This window comes from Callithrix jacchus, chromosome 10 (assembly GCF_049354715.1).
Source record: "Callithrix jacchus isolate 240 chromosome 10, calJac240_pri, whole genome shotgun sequence".
Lineage (NCBI taxonomy): Eukaryota > Metazoa > Chordata > Mammalia > Primates > Cebidae > Callithrix > Callithrix jacchus.
This window is the reverse complement of record NC_133511.1, coordinates 54543357-54564930: the sequence shown is the minus strand read 5'-3', so window position 1 is coordinate 54564930 and position 21574 is coordinate 54543357. Positions and strand designations below refer to the sequence as shown.

The following is a 21574-nucleotide window of genomic DNA, read 5'->3' as shown; positions in this document are numbered from 1 at the left end:
GCTACTCGGGAGGCTGAGGCAGGAGAATTGCCTGAACCCAGGAGGCGGAGGTTGCGATGAGCCGAGATCGTGCCATTGCACGCTAGCCTGGGTAACAAGAGTGAAACTCTGTCTCAAAAAAAAAAAAAAAAAAAAGAAGAGACCCTACAGCTACTTACAAAAGCATCCACACCTCAAAGTAAGCCACTCAGAAGGCTTATGTATTTTCGCTGGATCTAAAGGGAGCTAAACAAATGACAAATTCTACTAAGCTACAGGGAAGGCAATCAATACCAGTTGTGCAGCTTTGGTTAAAATGTCCCAGCCAGAAAGTATTCTCTATCATTTCATCATTTTAATCAGGTAACTTCTCATTCCTATTTGCTCTGGGGTTTCTCTGCTATAGTGCCCGTATGTTGATTAAATAGCACTGAGACAAGCCCTATGTTTTATAGCCTGCCCAAAACCAGTGCCCCCATTTCCACTTAGATGAATGTGGAGATTAAGATCATCAACTTAGCCAAGGCTGGAGCAAAATAAATACATAAGGCCAGGCAATGCCCTTAGGTGGCATTAGGTGAAGTCATCTGGCCAAAGTCATACTCTAGAAATGAAAGATTATGCAAATAATTGAAAATGAGAGGGAGAAACTAGCAACAAAAACACCACAGCACAAGGTATATGAGGAAAAGACTAGCCTTCTACTTTGTCCCTGGCATTTAGCCACCACCGTGGTAAGATATTGCTCCTAAATGGGAAATTTGTGTCCATCTATGGCACTTTCTTGCCATAAATCTTACTAGACTTCTATAAAGACTGCCATTTAAAGAGAAATTCTAAATATTTCCAGGAAGAAAACTAGCTTAAATGTATTAAAGGTACTTTCTAAACCCCAAAAATGTATTTAAAAAGTAATTTTTGAAACCTAAAAATTCTACAGGTAGATTAATGAAAAGTCAAGTCAGACTCTGAAAAAGCTAGCTGTTTTATGTAATTCATTTGATTAAACAATATGATTTTTTTAATTAAGAAAGGGTGAGGGCACAGAAGTGGTAAGAAGAATTTAACACCATTTAAGAATATCAAATTATTAATCCCAATTAAAAAATATATCATCCTTTACATCAGCATTCTGTAAATCAGACTTATTTTGAGTTAAAAATTTTTTAATGCTCACTGGAGGGATCTCCCCAGCTCTCTGCATTAGAACTGGTGTTTCCATCTGAAAAATCAGACTCAGAGAAACCTTCTTTTTCATCCTTTTTCTCTTGTTTCTTACATGGCAATGCCGGAATCAATTCAGCTTTACTTGTTTTTGTAGAGTTTTCTTTGTTCATCAGGAAAGGAATGGGTTGCCTATTTCTGGACCCACTAATTGCTTCAGAAGCCTCTCCAAAGCCAGGTTCCCGAAAAGTCTCTTGTCCCCCTGCAACCCCACTTTCACTGTCCCTGTCCTCTGGGAGTTTTACAGTTTTAATGGTCCCTATTTCATGAGCCACATAAAGTTGTGGGGTTCTAGGGATCTCAACCCCACTTCTGGAACCACAAAAATCTACCAATAAATCAGTCACAAGTACATCTCCTCCCAACATTTTATCACATTGGTTGACTTGAGATTCCAAACCATTACTTTTAACCTTCATTTCAAAGGCCCGCGAGGCTGCCCCATAAAAACAGGGCACTGTCCCCAAGGATCTGGTCTGCTCTGACTGTGAGGACTCCTCCTCATGAGTTTCTTCTTTCACTGACACCTTGGGTCGATAAGGAGGAGCTTCAGATATTTCTTTAAGAAGTTTCCCAAAACCAGCATCAAAAGCGCTCTCAGTTATTACTGGAGCCTCAGTCTTTTCTACTGTTTCTTCTAATTCCTCAGGATGGAATTCAGAAGTGGCTTGCCTGGGCTCTTTTGTACTATCTATTAACTGTGATGGAGAAAGATTCTCTGTATCACTTTCATATTTTGAAGGGAAGTTTTCAATCGCTTCCTTCATTAGTTTCTCTAAGCCAGAACTAAATTCGAGGAACTCTGATTTAGGTTGAATAATTGTTTCCCTCACAATTTCTGCCACTTCCTGAGGTAGGCCTTTGCCATATTGAAAAACAAAGGAACTGCATGAGCTAAGGGTCTGTTCCAATGGAGACATTTGGGCAGCTAAATAAGATCCAACTTCATGAGTTTGATCAGGAACTACAGTGGAAGAATAAAAATCCTTCCTTTCTGGAACTATGATGCCCATTGTAGCCCATGGTGAGATCACTCCTGGAGGATTTAGCGGGCTACCTGCTGCCTGTACTCCTTCAGGAAATCCTGGGTTCACTTCTCCAGGACCTACTTCCTTCCCAGCTGGACAACTTAACTGTACTTCTCTACACAGCTTCTGTAATGCAGCATTTACATCATTCAACACAGGTCTGGGTGGAAGAATGACTTTCTCTACAGTTTCTGAAATTTCCATTTGAGGAGGGAGTGCCCTAGCCTGGGGAACAAGATGAGCATCCTGGGGAAAAAGCGTATCTTGGTGAGGGTTAGCCACGCCCCCAAAAGAACCCTTTCTGGAAAGCTGGGAAGTTGGATCCAATGGATGAGACTCTTCTGCAGCCATCTGAATCAAGTTCTCTGTGTTTAGCTGGCACTCACCACTTTCAGCTTTCTTGCTGGGAGCTGCTGTATTTCCCAAAGTTTCATTTCCTGCTGGAAAAGGAGCTATTATCTCTCTCTTATCAGCTGAAGTGTTGTGACTCTGTTCTATCCCTTTTCCAAAAAATCTACCCTCTTCCAGCTTAGAGTTGGTTCTAGGGGTAACAGGCTCCAACTTGGTTTGCAAGGGAGAGGGTGAAGTTCCAGTTGCTTCCTTCAGGAGTTTGTCTAGACTAGCAGTCAAAGAGTTTCGTTTAACCTTTGGAGGAACTACTGTTTTATCAACATGCTCATTAATGATCTTCTCAGGTCTTTTGACTTCTTCCTCAGTATCAGTAAAATCTGTTTTTTGAGGCCGTGTCCTATTTTCAGAAACACCTGGTTTGAGCACGTGTTTTCCATGAACTTTTCCACCAGAGGGTTGAACTGCTGGTGTTGAGGGTTCTAAAAGCAGTTTCTGCAAGCTGTCATTAAAAGTGTCTTTGTAGTCTTTAGACAAAATATTGGTTTTTACTATGGATTCTTGAATCTCTTGGTCTGAGTAATCCTTTTCTTCCTTAAACACTGGAGTAACAATCCCTTCCATATTCTTGTCTACGTTTTTCTTTGATGACTCATTTTCTGGCAACTGATGAGTATGCTTTCTAAGTGGATTCAAAGGAAATACAGTTTCACCTGGTAGCACCTGGAATATACCCTTTGAATTTAATTCCTCCATTTCCTCTCTTGCCGTAAGTTTTTTGGGGCTTAGAAGCACCTCTGCTTCATGGGTATTTTTACCTGATAATTTAATGTAACTGAATTCCTTGTGTTTCTGCCTATTAAAAGGCATAGAATTTTTTTGGCTTGTTGTGCTAGTATTCTTATTATTAACCCTACTGTTTGAATTAGCTTCTAAGTCCCAAAACTTTCTCAAATTCTCAAACTGAGAGTGATTATAGACCTGTTCTGTATTGGATTCATCCATTCTTTCTTTTAGGGTCATAACTTTAAAGTTGGCATTTGATTCACCAACTAGAGGTCTGTCTTTCCCCAAAGGAGCATGTTGTTCATTCCCAGCATTTGAGGGACATCGTAGTGCTGGTAATGTAATATTTCTTCTAGAGGGCAAACTGTCTGCCACTGGTGATCTTGTCATAGGCTCATTTTTCTTATTCTGAAACAGAGACACTTTATCTGATTGCTCAGCTGAAAGATAGTTTCTGGATAGACCTGATATTTGGGGCTTGGTCTCTTTAGATTTATTTGAGGAATAAGAATTGGAGAGCTGAGATGTTTCATCATCCTCATCTAGGACCACTTGTTTGGCAGTGACCTGATTATATTCACTCTGGTCTGTAGATAAACTGTCCATGGATGATACACCCTGTGACTTCTTCACAGGCTGATATGCTTTATCAGAAGGTTGTTTCTGGCTACATGAAGATGTGGGTTCTTTATGAGTTATCTTAGTAGCAGCTTTCTCTCCTTCCCAAAAGGATATTCTGTCACTCACTCTTTTGTATTTTTCTCTCTGTACTTGGTTCTTGGGAACCTCACCAGCTTCTTGCCGTAGTTGGACCTCGGGCTTCTTCCAAGGAGAGTCATTGTTGGCAATCCCAGGTGTTGACTTAATATTCTCTGGCTCTAAAGAAGCTTTTAGAATATAGGAATTTCCTCCTTTGCTCGTTCTCTCTGCTTTCATGTTATTTTTCAAAGTCGGTTCTTTGACACTTGTTGATGAGTCAAAACTCACTTCTGAATGTCCTCTCTTTTTTTCATCAGCATGAAACTTGGGTTCTTCTTCACCCAAGTTGCCAATATTGTTAGTGTTGCATGGAACTTGGTCTTCTGCTTCAGATCCCTTGAGAACACTGTAGGAACAGTTACTATTTTGAGGAGATACCCCATTCCCTTTTCCTATGCTTTTTGAATCTTGGCTATAGTCCACATTTTTAATTTTTTGACTTGGGGTATCATAGCTTTCAAATGGTTGCAGTATATCTCGGCATTCCTTTGGGGTGCCTTGTTGAGACAAATTCATGAATTTGGATTTGATATTCATATTATTATCTTGGCAACTTTCAGAAAGCAGCATATCTCCCTCTACTTGGAATGCTGAATCACATCTCATAGGCTTCAATTCAATTTTGCTGGATGATAGGGCCTTCAAGCCATTTTCTTTTAGAGTGGTGTTATCTGTCACCAAGTCAATAACAACCTGCGATTTTGAGTCTACTTTTTCTTTGGACTGTATTCCTCGGAGATGTTGGAGGAATAGCTTATTGTCATCTGAATAAGAACTTCGGTTAAACCAGTCTAGAACTTTAAATATGGAATCATCAGTTGTCTTCTTTATTTCAGTGGCATATGGATCAGAACGTGAAGATGTCTTAGCTTTTATAGCCGGGAGAGGAGGGGGCTTACCTTGCTGATGGTCTCTAGAACTGCCACCTGGCACCTGAGATGGCTCAGGCTCAGCACAATGAGACAGTTCATCTGCAACAGAGAAATACTCTTGTAAATAAGAGCATGCTCAAATAACTGTTTCTCAATCATTCACATCATCTTTTCACTTTGTATTTGTACTTTCTGTATCACTAGCTGTTTATATCAGTATTATCCAGGGGTTAAAATGTAATTTGTCCTAATTAAGGTATTCTACTAAAGGTGCTCTGTGACAGTAAAGGAAAGTAAACATAGAGCCCTGGAAAAACAGGGTATAGATTCAACTGAAAAATTTCTTCGAAGTTCCTGTTTTAATTTAAAAATACATGTGAATTTTACATTCTGTTCTATGTTACATTTTAAATGTTAACTTTCTCTTACTCTCAAATCTTTACATAAAATTGACACTCCAGGAAGATACACCATGCTGATTTTATGACTTCTCCCATCCCCCAGCACATATCATTAACCCTAGAGGGGGCCTAAACCCAGGTTTGAGGTATACAGACTTAGTGATTTCAGAAGTTAGAAAAAAACTTTTCATATAAAACTAAACAAGGAATTTTTCCACAATATTTAAATGGGACAATGAGGATATTTGCATTCCTGGGCCTTATTCCTGATACATTGAATGAGATGAATTTTTGAAGATGGGGCCCATGAATCTTTTCTAACAGCTATCATAGTGATTGTTTTGCATAAAGGAGTTTAAGAATTGTGTTTTCAAACTAACAAAGATTTAAAAAAGGCAAAGAAGGCCGGCTGCGGTGACTCATGCCTGTAATCCCAGCACTTTGGGAGGCCGAGGTGGGTGGATCACGAGGTCAAGAGATCAAGACCATCCTGGCCAACGTGGTGAAACCCCATCTCTACTAAAAATACAAAAATTAGCTGGGCATGGTGGCACGCACCTGTAGTCCCAGCTACTTGGGAGGCTGAGGCAGAAGAATTGCTTGAACCCAGGAGGTGGAGGTTGCAGTGAGCTGAGATTGCACCACTGTACTCCAACCTGGCACCTGGAGACAGAACCAAGACTCTGTCTCAAAAAAAAAAAAAAAAAAAGACAAAGAAGGCATTATATAATGGTAAAAGGATCAATGCAACAAGAAGAGCTAACTATCCTGAATATATATGCACCCAATACAGGAGCACCCAGAATCATAAAGCAAGTTCTTAGAGACCTACAAATAAACTTAGACTCCCACACAATATTAGTGGGAGACTTTAACACCCCACTGTTAATATTAGACACACCAATGAGGCAGAAAATTAATAAAATATTCAGGACTTGAACTCGACTCTGGACCAAGTGGACCTAGTAGACATCTACAGAACTCTTTAACCCAAAACAACAGAATATACATTATTCTCAGCACCACATCATACTTATTCTAAAATTGACCACATAATTGAAAGTAAAACACTCCTCAGCAAATGCGAAAGAATGGAAATCATAACAAACTGTCAGACCACATTGCAATCAAATTAAAACTCAGGATTAAGAAACTCACACTAAACTGCACAACTATGTACAAACTCAACAACCTACTCCTGAAAGACTACTGGGTAAATAACAAAATTAAGGCAGATAGCATGGGAAGAAATGCCAGATGTGGGTGAAGGGGAGGAAGACAGCAAATCACACTGCCATGTGTGTACCTATGCAACTATCTTGCATGTTCTGCATATATACCCCAAAACCTAAAATGCAATAAAAAAAATTAAGGCAGAAATAAAGAAGTTCTTTGAAACCAATGAGAACAAAGACACAGCATACTAGAATTTCTGAGACACAGCTAAAGCAGTGTTTAGAGGGAAATTTATAGCACTAAATCCTCAGAGGAGAAAGCAGGAAAGATCTAAAACTGACACTCTAACATCACAATTAAAAGAACTAGTGAAGCAAAAGCAAACAAATTCAAAAGCTAGCAGAAGACAAAAAATAACTAAGATCAGAGCAGAACTGAAGGAAATAGAGATATGAAAAACCCTTCAAAAAACAATGAATACAGGAGCTGTTATTTTTTAAAAAGATTAACAAAATAGATAGACCACTAGCCAGATTAGTAAAGAAAGAAAGAGAGAAGAATCAAAAAGCACAGTAAAAAATGATAAAGGGGATATTACCACTGAACCCATAGAAATACAAACTACCATCAGATAATGCTATAAACACCTCTATGCAAATGAACTGGATAATTTAGAAGAAATGGATAAATTCCTGGACACATACATCCTACCAGACTAAACCAGGAAGAAGTCGAATTCCTGAAAAGATCAATAAAAAGTTCTGAAATTGAGGAATTAATTAATAGCCTACCAACCCCCCCCCAAAAAAAAAAAAAAAGCCCAGGACCAGAAGGATTCACAGCTGAATTCTACCAGAGTTACACAGAGGAGCTAGTACCCTTCCTTCTGAAACTATTCTGAACAATAGATAAAGAGTGATTCCTCCCTAACTCATTTTATGAGACCAGCATTATCCTGATACCAAAATGTGGCAGAGACACAACTAAAAAAGAAAATTTCAGGCCAATATCCCTGATGAACACTGATGTGAAAATCTTCAATAAAATACTGGCAAACTGAATCTAGCAGCACATCAAAAAGCTTATCCACCACGTTCAAGTCAGCTTCATTCCTGGGATGCAAGGCTAGTTCAACATACGCAAATCAATAAACACAATCTGTCACATAAACAGAACCAATGACAAAAACCACATGATTATCTCAATAGATGCAGAAAATGCCTTCGATAAAATTCAATACCACTTCATGCTAAAACTCTCAATAAACTAGATATTGATAGAATATATCCCTAAATAATAAGAGCTATTTATGACAAACCTACAGCCAATATCATAGTGAATGCACAAAAGCTGGAAGCATTCCCTTTAAAAACCGGCACAAGACAAGGACGCCCTTTCTCACCACTCCTATTCAATATAATATTTGAAATTCTAGCCAGGGCAATCAGACAAGAGAAAGAAATAAAGGGTATTCAAATAGGAAGAGATGAAGTCAAATTGTCTCTGTTTGCAGATGATGTGATTGCATATTTAGAAAACCCCATCATATCAGTCCAAAATCTCCTTAAGCTGATAAGCAACTTCAGCAAAGTTTCAGGATACAAAATTTAAATGTGCAAGAATCACAAGCATTCCTTTACAACAATAATAGACAAACAGAGATCCAAATCACGAGTGAACTCTCATTCCCAATTTCTACAAAGAGAATAAAATACCTAGGAACACAACTTACAAGGGATGTGAAGGACTTCTTCAAGGAGAACTATAAATCACTGCTCAAAGAAATAAGAGGGGACACAAACAAATGGAAAAACATTTCATGTTCATGAATAGGAAGAATCAATATTGTGAAAATGGTCATACTGCCCAAAGTAATTTACAGATTCCATGCTATCCCCATCAAGCTACCACGGAATTTCTTCACAGAATTAGAAAAAAACTACTTTAAATTTGATATAAAACCAGGAAAGAGACCATATAATCAAGAAGACAATTTTAAGCAAAAAGAACAAAGCTGGAGGCAACATGCTACTTGACTTCAAATTATACTACAAGGCTACAGTAACCAAAGCAGCATGGCACTGGTGCCAAAACAGATCTGTAAACCAATGGAACAGAACAGAGGCCTCAGAAATAAAGCCACACATCTACAACCATCTGATCTTTGACAAACCTGACAAAAACAAGCAATGGGGAAAGAATTTCCTATTTAAAAATGGTGTTTGGAAATCTGGCTCACCATATGCAAAAATCTGAAACTGGACCCCTTCCTTACACCTTTTACAAAAATTTACTCAAGAAATATTGAAGACTTAAATGTAGGACCAAAAACCTAGGCAATACCATTTAGAACACAGGCATGGGCAAAGACTTCATGACTAAAACACTAAAAGAAATGGCAACAAAAGCCAAAATTGACAAATGGGATCTAATTAAACTAAAGAGCTTCTGCACAACAAAACAAACTATCATTAGAGTGAACAGGCAACCTATAGAATGGGAGAAAATTTTGCAATCTATCCATCTGACAATGGGCTAATATCCAGAATCTATAAAGAACTTAAACCAATTTACAAAAAAAAAAAAAAAAAATCACCAAAAAAGTGGGCAAAGGATATCAACAGACACTTCTCAAAGGAAGACACTCATGCAGCCAACAAACATATGAAAAGAAGCTCATCATCACTGGTCATTAGAGAAACACAAATCAAAACCACAATGATATACAATCTCATGCCCGTTTGAATGGTAGTCATCAAAAAGTCAGGAAACAACAGATGCTGAAAAGGATGTGGAGAAATAGGAATGCTTTTACATGTTTGTGGAGTGTAAATTAGTTCAACCATTGTGGAATAAAGTGTGGTGATTCCTCAAGGATCTAGGACCAGAAATAGCATTTGACTCAGCAATGCCACACTGAGTATTATCCAAAGAATTATAAATCATTCCACTATAAAGACACATCCACATTTATGTTTATTGCAGTACTGTTCACAATAGTAAAGACTTGGAACCAACCCAAATGTACATCAATGATAGACTGGATAAAAAAATGTGGCACATGTACACCATCGAATACTATGCAGCCATAATAAAGGATGAGTTCACGTCTCTGATTGCAGATGACGTGACTGCATATTTAGAAAATATCGTATCAGTCCAAAATCTCCTTAAGCTGTTAAGCAACTTCAGCAAAGTTTCAGGATACTAAATTTAAATGTGCAAAAATCACAAGCATTCCTATACAACAATAATAGACGAACGGAAACCCAAAACATGATGGGACATGGATGAAGCTAGAAACCACGATTCTCAGCAAACTAACACAGGAACAGAAAACCACACACTGAATGTTCTCACCCATAAGTGAGAGTTGAACAATGAGAACACATGGACACAGGGAGGGGAACATCACACACTGGGGCCTGTCAGGAGGGTGGGGGGCTAGGGGAGTGAGAGCATTCGGAGAAATACCTAACATAGATGACGGGTAGATGGATACAGCAAACCACCATGGCACATGTATACCTATGTAACAAACCTGTACATTCTGCACCTGTATCCCAGAACTTAAAGTGTAATAAGAACAAACAAACAAATAAATAAATAAATAATAAATGAATTTTCAAAAGGCTCTTCCACGATATCCCATTTCCTTTCTACCATTTGTACACTGGAAATGATTGCTGTAAGCCAAATAAAATGAGAACTGACAGAAAATGTTCTCTCTACTTGTTTCCCAATGGAACTAACCAGTGGTTAGGAGGCTAGAGAAGGATATTTAAGTTATTTCTAAGCTATCAAAAAAGCAGTCTTTTCTGAGCTTTAAGCATAGTGTACTTAATACATTTGGATGAAGGAATTTGGGAAGTTTTTTTAAGCATTTAATTAAGATCCTTTAGTTAAGACTCAGAATCAGCATTTCTCCTCATCCTTAAAGTGCTGAGCTATGCAATACATGCACAGGGATGTTCCAAATAATTGTATGAGCTGAATTCTTAGGAAGTCAGCCACATTTGATATACCTTAGAGAACATGTCAGTTAATAAAACTCTAATTTTAAGCAACTCTGGCTAAATATAAAAACAACAAACGATTTGTACAATAATTGATGCATAGTGGATACTGACTTCCTTCCTTAAATACATATTGTACTATTAAATATATGTTAATAACTGTTAAGTTGCTCTAAGAAATCTTTAAGAATTCTTGGTCTGTTAAACTACTTCATGGTGATAAAAAATGTTTGTGATACATCATTAGTGAAAAAATAAATCTGGGCAGTATAAATATAATTTGCAAATTATAGTAACGCCGTCTATAAATGTAATCTACCACATAAACAGAACCAAAGACAAAAACCACACAATTATCTCAATAGATGCAGAGAAGGCCTTTGACAAAATTCAGCAGCACTTTATGCTAAAAACTCTCAATAAACTAGGTATCAATGGAACATATCTCAAAATAATAAAAGCTATTTATGACAACCCTATAGCCAATATCATACTGAATGGGCAAAAACTGGAAGCATTCCCTTTGAAATCCAGCACTAGACAAGGATGCCCTCTCTCACCACTCCTATTCAGTATAGTATTGGAAGTTCTAGCCAGAATAATCAGGCAAGAAAAAGAAATAAAGGGTATTCAATTAGGAAAGGAGGTAATCATTTGTCTCTATTTGCAGACAACATGAGTGTATATTTAGAATGCCCTATCATCTTAGCCCAAAATCTCCTTAAACTGATAAGCAACTTCAGCAGAGTCTCAGGATACAAAAGCAACGTGCAAAAATCACAAGCATTCGTATACACCAATAACAGACTTAAAGAGAGCCACATCAAGAACAAACTGCCATTCACAATTGCTACAAAGAGAATAAAATACCTGGGAATACAATTAACAAAGGACATAAAGGACCTTTTCAAGGAGAACTACCGACCACTGCTCAACGAAATAAGAGAGGACACAAACAGATGGAGAAACATTCCATGGTCATGGTTAGGAAGAATCAATATTGCAAAAATGGCCATACTGCCCATAGTAATTTACAGATTCAACGCTATCCCCATCAAGCTACCAATGACCTTCTCCACAGAACTGGAAAAAAACACCTTAAACTTCATATGGAACCAAAAGAGAGCCCACATAGCCAAGTCAACTCTAAGCAAAAAAAAAAAAAAAAAAAACAAAGCAGGAGGCATCACACTATTGGATGTGAAACTATACTACAAGGCTACAGTAATCAAAACAGCATGGTACTGGTACCAAAACAGAGATGTAGACCAATGGAACAGAACAGAGGCCTTGGAGGCAACGCCACACATCCACAACCATCTAATTTTTGATGAACCTGACAAAAACAAGCAATGGGGAAAGGATTCCCTGTTTAATAAATGGGGTTGGGAAAACTGGCTAGCAGTGTGCAGAAAGGAGAAACTGGATCCCTTCCTGACATCTTACACTAAAATTAACTCCAGATGAATTAAAGACTTAAACATAAGACCTAAAACCATAAAAATCCTAGAAGAAAACCTAAGCAAAACCATTCAGGACATAGGCATAGGCAAAGACTCCATGACTAAAACACCAAAAGTATGGGCAACAAAAGCCAAAATAGACAAATGGGACCTAATGAAACTCCAGAGCTTCTGCACAGCAAAAGAAACAACCATTAGGGTGAATAGGCAACCAACAGAATGGGAAAAAGTTTTTGCAGTCTATCCATCTGACAAAGGCTAATAACCAGAATCTACAAAGAACTAAAACAGATTTACAAGAAAAAAACAAACAAGCCCATTCAAAAGTGGGCAAAGGATATGAACAGACACTTTTCAAAAGAAGACATTTATGAGGCCAAGAAACATATGAAAAAATGCTCATCATCACTGGTCATTAGAGAAATGCAAATCAATACCACACTGAGATATCACCTCACACCAGTTAGAATGGCGATCATTAAAAAAATCTGGAGACAACAGATGCTGGAGAGGATGTGGAGAAATAGGAACACTTTTACACTGTTGGTGGGAGTATAAATTAGTTCAACCATTGTGGAAGACAGTGTGGCGATTCCTCAAGGACCTAGAAACAGAAATTCCATTTGACCCAGCAATCCCATTACTGGGAATATATCCAAAGAATTATAAATCGTTCTATTACAAAGACACATGCACAAGTATCTTCATTGGGGCACTGTTTACAATAGCAAAGACCTGGAACCAACCCAAATGCTCATCAATGATAGACTGGACTGAAAAAATGTGGCACATATACACCATGGAATACTATACAGCCATAAAAAAGATGAGTTTGTGTCCTTTGTAGGGACATGGATGAATCTGGAAACCATTATTCTCAGCAAACTGACACAAGAACAGAAAATCAACCACCACATGTCCTCATTCATAGGCAGGTGTTGAATAATGAGAACACATGGACACAGGGAGGGGAGCATCACACACTAGGGTCTGTTGGGGGGGAACAGGGGAGGGACAGTGGGGGTAAGGAGGTTGGGAAGGGAGAACATGGGGAGAAATGCCAGATATAGGTGATGGAGGGATGGAGGCAACAAACCACATTGCCATGTATGTACCTATGCAACAATCGTGCATGTTTTGCATATGTATCCCAGAACCTAAAGTGCAATTATACACACACACACACTAAAAATGCCTAAAATTCATTAGAAGGCTCTACAACTAAATGTTAGCAATAGTTAATGCTGGGTGATGACATCACAGATGAGATTTTTAAAATTCTGTGTGCATTTATTCTTCTTAAATATTTTTCGTGAAAGTTACGAGTTTAAAAATAAAACCAGCTATTTAAAAAATCCAAACCCAGGTAATGGCTTGTTTCCTCAGAGGAATTCTTTTGTTTCGTTTTGTTTTTCCAGTATGATGATGAGTGTAATTTTGACTGTCCTTAAGCTCACAGCTAACATCAAACTCACACACTTACAGTTTACCATTTTTGTTCCAGTATTTACTTGTATATATTTTCATGATAAGCAAAAAGGGAAAAATCAGGGCACTAATGAGTGAGCAGAACTTTGTTTAAAAGTACTCTCTGAGACCAGAAAGGCTGGCAGTCAATAAAATGGTTTTTGCCGATGACGTTTTTCTCCCAGATTTAATGGTCATTGTGATCTAAACATCAGAAAGCACAAATAAATTATAAAGGTATTCTGTGAGAAAGCAGATGCAGTTTCAAAAATAAAAAAGCCTTAATTCTTTTTTTCTATCAGTTATAATAAAGGGAAATACTACCAAAGAAATTTTTGGGTCTTTTGAATAAATATCTAGGTAAACATGAAATTATTTGCTAATGTGTAGTCAGCCATTGGTAATTTCTTTTAATATGGGTTCCTTTATTTCTTTAAAAAAGCACTTGCTAATTTTTTATTCTAAAAACTGTTCTGTCATCTTCAAATGATTAAAAATGTCCAGGGATGAAAAGGTACTTTGTCTTTTAAGAAGTGGATTGACCTGAACATGCATGAAACTGTAGGGCTGAGCAAAAGTAACACAGAGTTAACCTAATATTGACTAATAAGGAAGAGGGAGAGCAATTGAGTTAAAACTTGATTGTTGCTATTGTAAACTATCCTGACTATAAAGAAACTATTATAGGGTTTGATGCGGGCTTATTAAAGATGGCAGAGGGTACACAGCATGATTTTTTCTATTTTTTTTAAAACAGAGAAATTATGAATATAAAACATTATGATTACTTCAAGATCATATAGGTGTAAAAGTAATTTAAGGCATCCCTAGAAAGCGGAAAAACCTTCAAGACAAGGCCAGTACTGTAGGGAAAAGCAGTACCCTCATTGCCTCTCAACTCACACCAGCTGAAGGAGAAAGTGCCTTCAGAGCTTTTAAAATCTAAGAACAAATGGCTGGATGCCTGAGCAGGCCAAAGTCTGAGGCTTTTGTTTAGTAAGATCTCAAAGTCTAGTTTCCCATCCTTTGACGCTAAGAAATTGAAGATTCTCTCGAGATGACAACAGAAACCAAAGTTTCCTAAAATCGTAAAGGACAAATTTGTATTAGGTGAGTAATAATATATTTACCCTGTACAAAGGTATTAGCAAATGAAATGTAATTCTTACTCTATTCCACCTTAATTTAACTAAAAACATTGTCATTTGTTTAAATAATTGATACAGTTATATATATTTTAGGGTAAAGCATAATGGGCCAGAAACTGTGCTTCCTGGTACTTTTGGTTATTGGTGATTAAGGAGAATCTCCAAACCCATTAAGAGCTATAAATATTTCCAGTGGCAACTGTCTGAATTGTAGATGGAATGCCTAGAAGGTCAAATTGGGCTTCTACAGGACTAGCTGGCCTGGGCATTCCAAGCCCACTTAGTTTTTTTTTTTTTTTTTTTTTTTGCCAATCAGTTTGAGCTTATGAGGTTGCTCAGGTTAGCCTTGAACTGATGACCTTGCCTTCGCGAGCGCCATGACCTCTGGCGGGAGCCACTTTGGACTAATCTGTAGTGACAACTCTCTTACCAGCAGGGCTTTTAGGTAATACAGATTCAAGCCTTGTTAATTCTGATGATTTATCTTTGGATTCACTGATGGTTGGTGAATTCTCCATGGACTGTGGTTTTGGAGTTAAAACTTCTGAGTGAGAATGGAGCCCATTAATTGGAAAAGAACCAAAAGTCATTGGCTGATGTGTTTCACTTTTTGATACATTTGGGCTTGAGGCTGACTGATGAAAAGGCAAAGGCTTTCTGTATTGAGAAGTCTTAGGGTCATTCTGCAACTTATCTGTGTCCCCTGCATCTTCCGATCCATTCTTCAAGCTGTCAGATTCTAAAACACTAAATTCTCCAACTTCCCGTCCATGGATTAGCCCAGGACTCTGTGGAAGCTCATCCTTCACTGCAGAGAATCTCACATGCTTTAATGGCTCCAGGGAGTCTGAGGAAGAGTTGTCCTCTAAAGAATGCTCTTTCTCAGAAATTTTCTCATGGATGGTTAGGCCAGGTGACACAATTTTGCTTTTGGGTTCAAAGTTGTGATTAAAACGAAGGGTTTCTGAGTCTGTGCTACTGGAACTGGAGTTGCGCTTGAGGATCCCTCTTGGAGCCCCTCTCATTTTCAGGGAGTCTGTCCTTTCTCTTGGAAAAGGCTGGTTATCATCTTTGTTTAAATCAATTGATTTGTAGACCATCTTCCTGGCTTTGGGGATTGGAGCCTTGATTTGGGACCCATTTGAAAGGCCTGGCAAAGTCTGGTTTGATTTCTCCAACATTTGCATTGAAGTATCTGCGACAGTTGACTTTTCTTTTGACTCTGACAATTCATCTGAAAAAGCACAGTAGGTGATATATCATATGGAGAGTAATATATAATTTAAAATACCTATAATAAACTTAACCTACACTGAGTAAAACTATTAAAATATTAAAGACAGTAAAGTAGGTAGCACAAGTACAAGCCTCATGTGAAAAGCCTTTAAAAATGCATGCAGTGGAGAACAGAGGACTTTTAAGAGCACTGAAACTACTCTGTGATACTACAATGGTGGCCACACACTATTATACATTTGTCCAAACCCATACAGTGAACAACAAAAATAAACCTTGATATAAATGATGTACTTTGGGTGACAGTGATGTCTCAGTGTGGTTCATCAGTTGTAATAAATGTACCACTCTTATGGGGGATGTTGACAATGAGGGAAGCTGTGCCTATGTGGGAAGTGGGTGTATAGGGAAAATGTCTGTATCTTTTGTTCAATATTGTGAACCTAAAACTACTCTAGAAAATAACGTCTATTAGAAAAATCATGTATAAACGTCATTATACCTTACATTTAAAATTACTGTGCTTTATATACTTTGTTAATATTTTATACTCAATATAGAAAGATTTAAGAATGAAAAGAAAATTTGTCAAGAGAGGCTTAAAGAAAAACATAGAAGTCACTTAAATTCACCTGCAGAAATCAGAAAAGGAAACTCAATTAAAATAAAATAAAATCTTGGGCCGGGCGCGGTGGCTCATGCCTGCAATCCCAGCACTTTGGGAGGCGGAGGCGGAAGGATCATGAGGTCAAGAGATCGAGACCATCCTCGCCATAATGAAACCCCGTCTCTGCTACAAATATAAAAATTAGCGGGGTGTGGTGGCACGCTCCTGTAGTCCCAGCTACTCGGGAGGCTGAGGCAGAAGAATCGCTTGTACCCAGGAGGTGGAGGTTGCAGTGAGCTGAGACTGCACCACTGCACTCCAGCCTGGAGACAGAGCAAGACTCCGTCTCAAAATAAAATAAAATAAAATAAAATCCCAATACCTAAAACAAAGAGTTGACAAAAAAAGTTTGTCAAAAAGTTAAAAACAGGCCAGGTACGGTGGCTCACATCTGTAATCCCAGAACTTTGGGAAGCCAAGGTGGATGGATCACTTGAGGTTAGGTGTTTAAGAACAGACTGGCCAACAGGGTGAAACCTCATCTCTACTAAAATTCCAAAAATTAGCCGGGTGTGGTGGTGCACACTGGTAGTCCTAGCTACTCAGGAGGCTGAGGTACAAGAAGCCTTTGAACCCAGGGGGTAGAGTTTGCAGTGAGCCAAGATTGCACCACTGCACTCCAGCCTGGGCTACAGCAGAACTCTGAAGAAAAAAAAAAAAAGTTAAAAAACATCTAACATGTTCCAGTGATTTTGTTTTCTACAAAATACTGCCCAATGGAAAGTATATTAACATTCAAACAGGCCAATTGAAAACCCCAGCTCCACTGTTGGTTAATTTTCTAGGCTTGATCACTCTTTAAGGCTTGTGGAATCTTCTTCAAGTTGCTTTTGAAGAGATTGAAATGTTTAGCACTTCCTTAACAGTATGCAGAAATGAAGAAAGACCATAGCAGGCTGACTTACATCAATTAAGCCACAAACCTGATCAAACGCTTGTGGGCATCTGGGCTGAGAATTACAGATTAGAGGATCATAACATTCTCAAGAGGCCTTTTCTTTTTGAGGCAACCCCTTTTAAAGACAACTACGTGGGCACACAGTCAGTATCTAATAAATACTGGTAAGTGGAAGACTTTGACTGTCTTGGTCAAAAAAATCTCCCAATTTACTGATGAGGGAGTCCAAGACACGATGCCAGAGCTTGTTATGTGACTGCACAAGCCTCCAGTTTCTAAAATTTCTGCTTCCTCTCCCTCAGGAAGGAAACCAACAAGCATAGTAAAATAAGAAAACCATCAGGACTTTTCACTTTCTCCTGGAAGTTATTTGAGTGAAAGGAACTCTGAGAATTTCTCTTACTCCACAGATAACAAAGATAAAAATATCAAATTCATAAAAATAATATTTACCCTCTTTTGAAGTCTGAAATAAACCAGCTCTTCCATTTTTTGACTGTTCATTTTTAGTTTGTTGTGACGAGTGACCTTCTGGCAACTTGGAGCTATTAAATGGATTCTTTCTCTGCTGTGGAAAAATATTGTTTATTAAACTTATTTTAAATGTCATGAAAGCAACTCAGTGTTGGCAAATGCTTATCATCTTCAATTTTATTAGTTTTATCCTAAAAATTCCATTATCTGGCATGTTTGAAAAACAGTTGTCCTGATTAACCTGCTTAGCACAAAATTACCATATATGCTATATAAAAATTATATAAAATACATGCAAAGCCAGATTCCTACTAAGTTAGATCAGAATCAGGCACTTAAATCAAAATCCCACACTTTACAGATGAAAAAACTTGGCCCTAGATATAGCGAAGACCAGATCAAGGTTAAAGAAAACTCGGGTCTCTAATCAGGTCCCACCGGTGCTTCCACCATGCCAGATTCTCAGTGTGCTAGATCACAGCTACACAAAATGCAACTGTAATTGACCTTTCTTAAGGTCAATTACAGTTGAAGACATTTTAGGTATTCTAAAGTGCTTCACGGTCATTATCATCATCAATTCTAATGATAAAAATGATATCAATAGAGGTTTTAAAAATTAATATAGGACTCAATAACAATGTTTACTGTCTACAGTTTAATAAATTAGCAATTCTCTCCCAGAAGCAGATCTCTAACAGAGATTTAGGAAGCTATGCATATGAGTAAGGACTGACATGGAACTAACAAGCCTTATTCCATATGCTAAAAAGCAGCAGCACCAAACAGCTTCAGACTTTTTACTGTCTAAGGCAAGAAATCTGGGTCTTCTGCAATGCAGTGACATGGATGGTATCCATCCACTTTTTCTACCACGAGAGTGACTTCTTAGACTAAATAGTAAAAATTACCTGAATTTGGTACTGAAATACAGCACTAGAAAATTCTCTTTATTTTGTGATGCTTGGACACAATTAGTAAAAATGGCATTCCTAACAAATACAAGATTTTCAAAATCTGGGCTCAATCTACCTTTGCTGGAGACACATTTGGTTTCCTTGCATTTTCCTGAGACATATCAATCACAGTGGAAGCTGGATTTACCACACTGGAACTGCAAAAGAAACAATAATTCAGAGAATAAAACCTCACCTTTTGAGAAATCATAAATTATGCCTTCAAAATGGAAAGCTATCAGCAGGCTAGGAGAGGAAGCTGGCATGGATGAACAAGAAGGATTCTCTAGAGGATGATTCCCTATCCCAGGGACAGGACAGTGCCAGAGTGAGAGTAAGGCAAGAGTGAGTGGAGACAAGTGAGGTGAGCATGCTCCCTCCAGAACCACCACGCCCTTGGCTATTGAGTAAGGGCAAAAGAAGGTCATGGAGGACCTGGATATGGAGAGGAACAACCTGCTCAGACTTCCTGCTCCAGTGGCCTTGCCTCAGGCACAGGAGGTGAAGTCGCTATTGGCTGAAGCCTCTGTGCCCTGTTACCATCACCAGTTTTCTTAGTGGCGTCACAGTCAGGAGCTTGGAAAAATACCTTAGTTTGGTGGAGACAGGGGAAAGATTCCTGGTTTTCCCTAGGAAGCAAAGGAATCAAAGGGCTGGAAGGGAGGGGAACAATTTGTCCCCAAGGCCACGGAAACTTGACCAAGATTATTGTCACTAAAACCATGGGCTAAATGTTCCTATAGCCTCATTTTTCTTTACCTCTGTACTATAGTTGCTATTTTTACACAATTATTCCCAAGAAAAGGCTGAGCTCTTGAGGAAGCCATTCTTCTTTTCATTACTCTCCTCATCATTCCAGAAAGCATTACAGCAGATGAGCAGAAGGATACAAAATACAGCCTGATTATATAGAGACAAGAAAGGGGGAAATAGAGGATGGGAGGGAATGGGGAGGGAACAGAATAGGAATGTATAATAGAGCCAGAATTAAGGCTAATATATACATTACAGGAGTCTTCCATTCCTATATCTGTGCACAAACTTGAATAAAGCTATCTAGGAACTGAAGTGAAAAAAGAAACCTGGTCACTGACAGAATTCAGTCTCTACACAACAAAAACAATCAATAACTCAGAACCAGAAAGCAATTTCTCTTGAGTATCATTTTAAGAAGCCAGTGGGTGACATGAGGAACAACGTCCCTTCAGCTGATGCTATGCTCAGTTTCTCAGAGTGTTCTGCATAATCTTCCTTAGTAAATAAAGCAGTCACATAATCAGACCTGAGCCAAGTGCTGATGATTGGGGCTCTCTATGGAACACCCATCTTTTCCCACGATCTTTCTCCTTTTCTCTTCCCACTCACCAAGCCCAAAGGATAAGCAGAGTATCTACATTCTTCTCCCTCTGCTCCCTGGAATTCCAGTTCCTGTGCCTCCAGGCTGCCAGCCTCAATGTCCCATATTGCATATCATGTAGTCCCTACCTCCTAGAGATAAGGTCTCTCCCTTACTGAGCTCTATCTAGCTATGTATTTCATGTCTACTATGCAACCTCCTCTGTGTACACATATCTTACCTCTCACAGTAAACTGGGAGACCCCTCAAGAGCGTCTCAAACATCTTTATATCCCCTGCAGTACCCTGCACAGTGCCAAGTACTTAATTGGTGAATGGCTAAATAAATGAAGGACAATTGGTCCAGTGCCAGGAGAAGCAGCAACAGATAGTAGGCAGTAGTAAAATCCATGTTATTTGCCAAACTACAGTGAGGCAGATTATTTAGGTATTAAACAAAATGCGTTTCTGCTATTCAAAAAGATAAATAGAGGAAGAAACAAAACAGTCAGAACACACGGTCAGACACTAAAATACTAGAACCACACAGGAGTCATTGGGTTACCTTGTGGTTGGGATAGGGGCAGATTGGGATGAGGATGGGCTATTCAGTTAAAGTTTACAGTCTCCTTAATAGGAGAAAGTTAAAACAAGAGTCTTACACCTCAAATTTTGTCTGAAAATGCAGCTGCTTCCAAGTAGCTTTGTTTCTCTCAAGAAACGCTCTAATGTTTCCCTTGTCTGTGTTTTACTGGGCAGTCAGTACAGCAATCAGTTTATTCTCAATTGGTCCTTGCAGCATCTCTATGAGTTATCTATCATTCTCTCCATTCCACTTATAAGAAAATTGAGGTTTACAGAGGTTAAGTAACCTGCTTGATGTCACAAAATTAGCAAAAGAGATGGGGATTTGAACCTAGGTATGTCAGACTCCAAAGACAATCACGGTAATGGCTAGGCCATACTGCTTCTGGTTTCTGGCATTATAGCAGTGGTTTGTGGCAAGAGGACTGGAGGCAAGTCTGCGTGATTCTTCCTCCGAGGTACTCCCACATCTGCCTCTTTCTTTCCATCTCTACTGATACCTCCTTTATTTCTGTCAACTGTCGTGGCCTCACATCTGGCTTCCTGACTCCCAAGTTCCACTGTCCTAATAATCCCTTCCACGTTCTACCACTACACTGGAATGGTCCAAAATGTAACTTTGATGGTGTCTTTCTTCTGTTCATTACCTTTGCAGGATCCTCAAGGCCTGTGGAATGAAGTCTGAACTGCTTAGCAAGGTACTGGAGACCATCCACCATCTGCCCCAGTATACCTTCCCATTCTTCCTTTCCATT

The 21574-nt window shown here is 38.6% G+C and overlaps 1 protein-coding gene across 47 annotated transcripts in view; it reads right to left on the bottom strand.

The window, feature by feature from the left end:
• SYTL2 (synaptotagmin like 2) overlaps positions 1-21574 on the bottom strand; it is a 119258-nt gene that overhangs the window by 29546 nt on the left and 68138 nt on the right. For 12 of the 47 annotated variants that reach the window (XM_078340042.1, XM_078340055.1, XM_078340041.1 and 9 more), the window contains 4 exons: positions 18975-19056; positions 17922-18036; positions 15098-15901; positions 1157-5095 (listed from right to left, as the gene is read on the bottom strand). In XM_078340042.1, coding sequence (XP_078196168.1) covers positions 1157-5095; positions 15098-15901; positions 17922-18036; positions 18975-19056 — 4940 coding nt within the window. The remainder of the gene's footprint in view (positions 1-1156; positions 5096-15097; positions 15902-17921; positions 18037-18974; positions 19057-21574) is intronic. The other 35 variants (XM_078340077.1, XM_078340067.1, XM_078340068.1 and 32 more) reach the window with 6 other exon arrangements.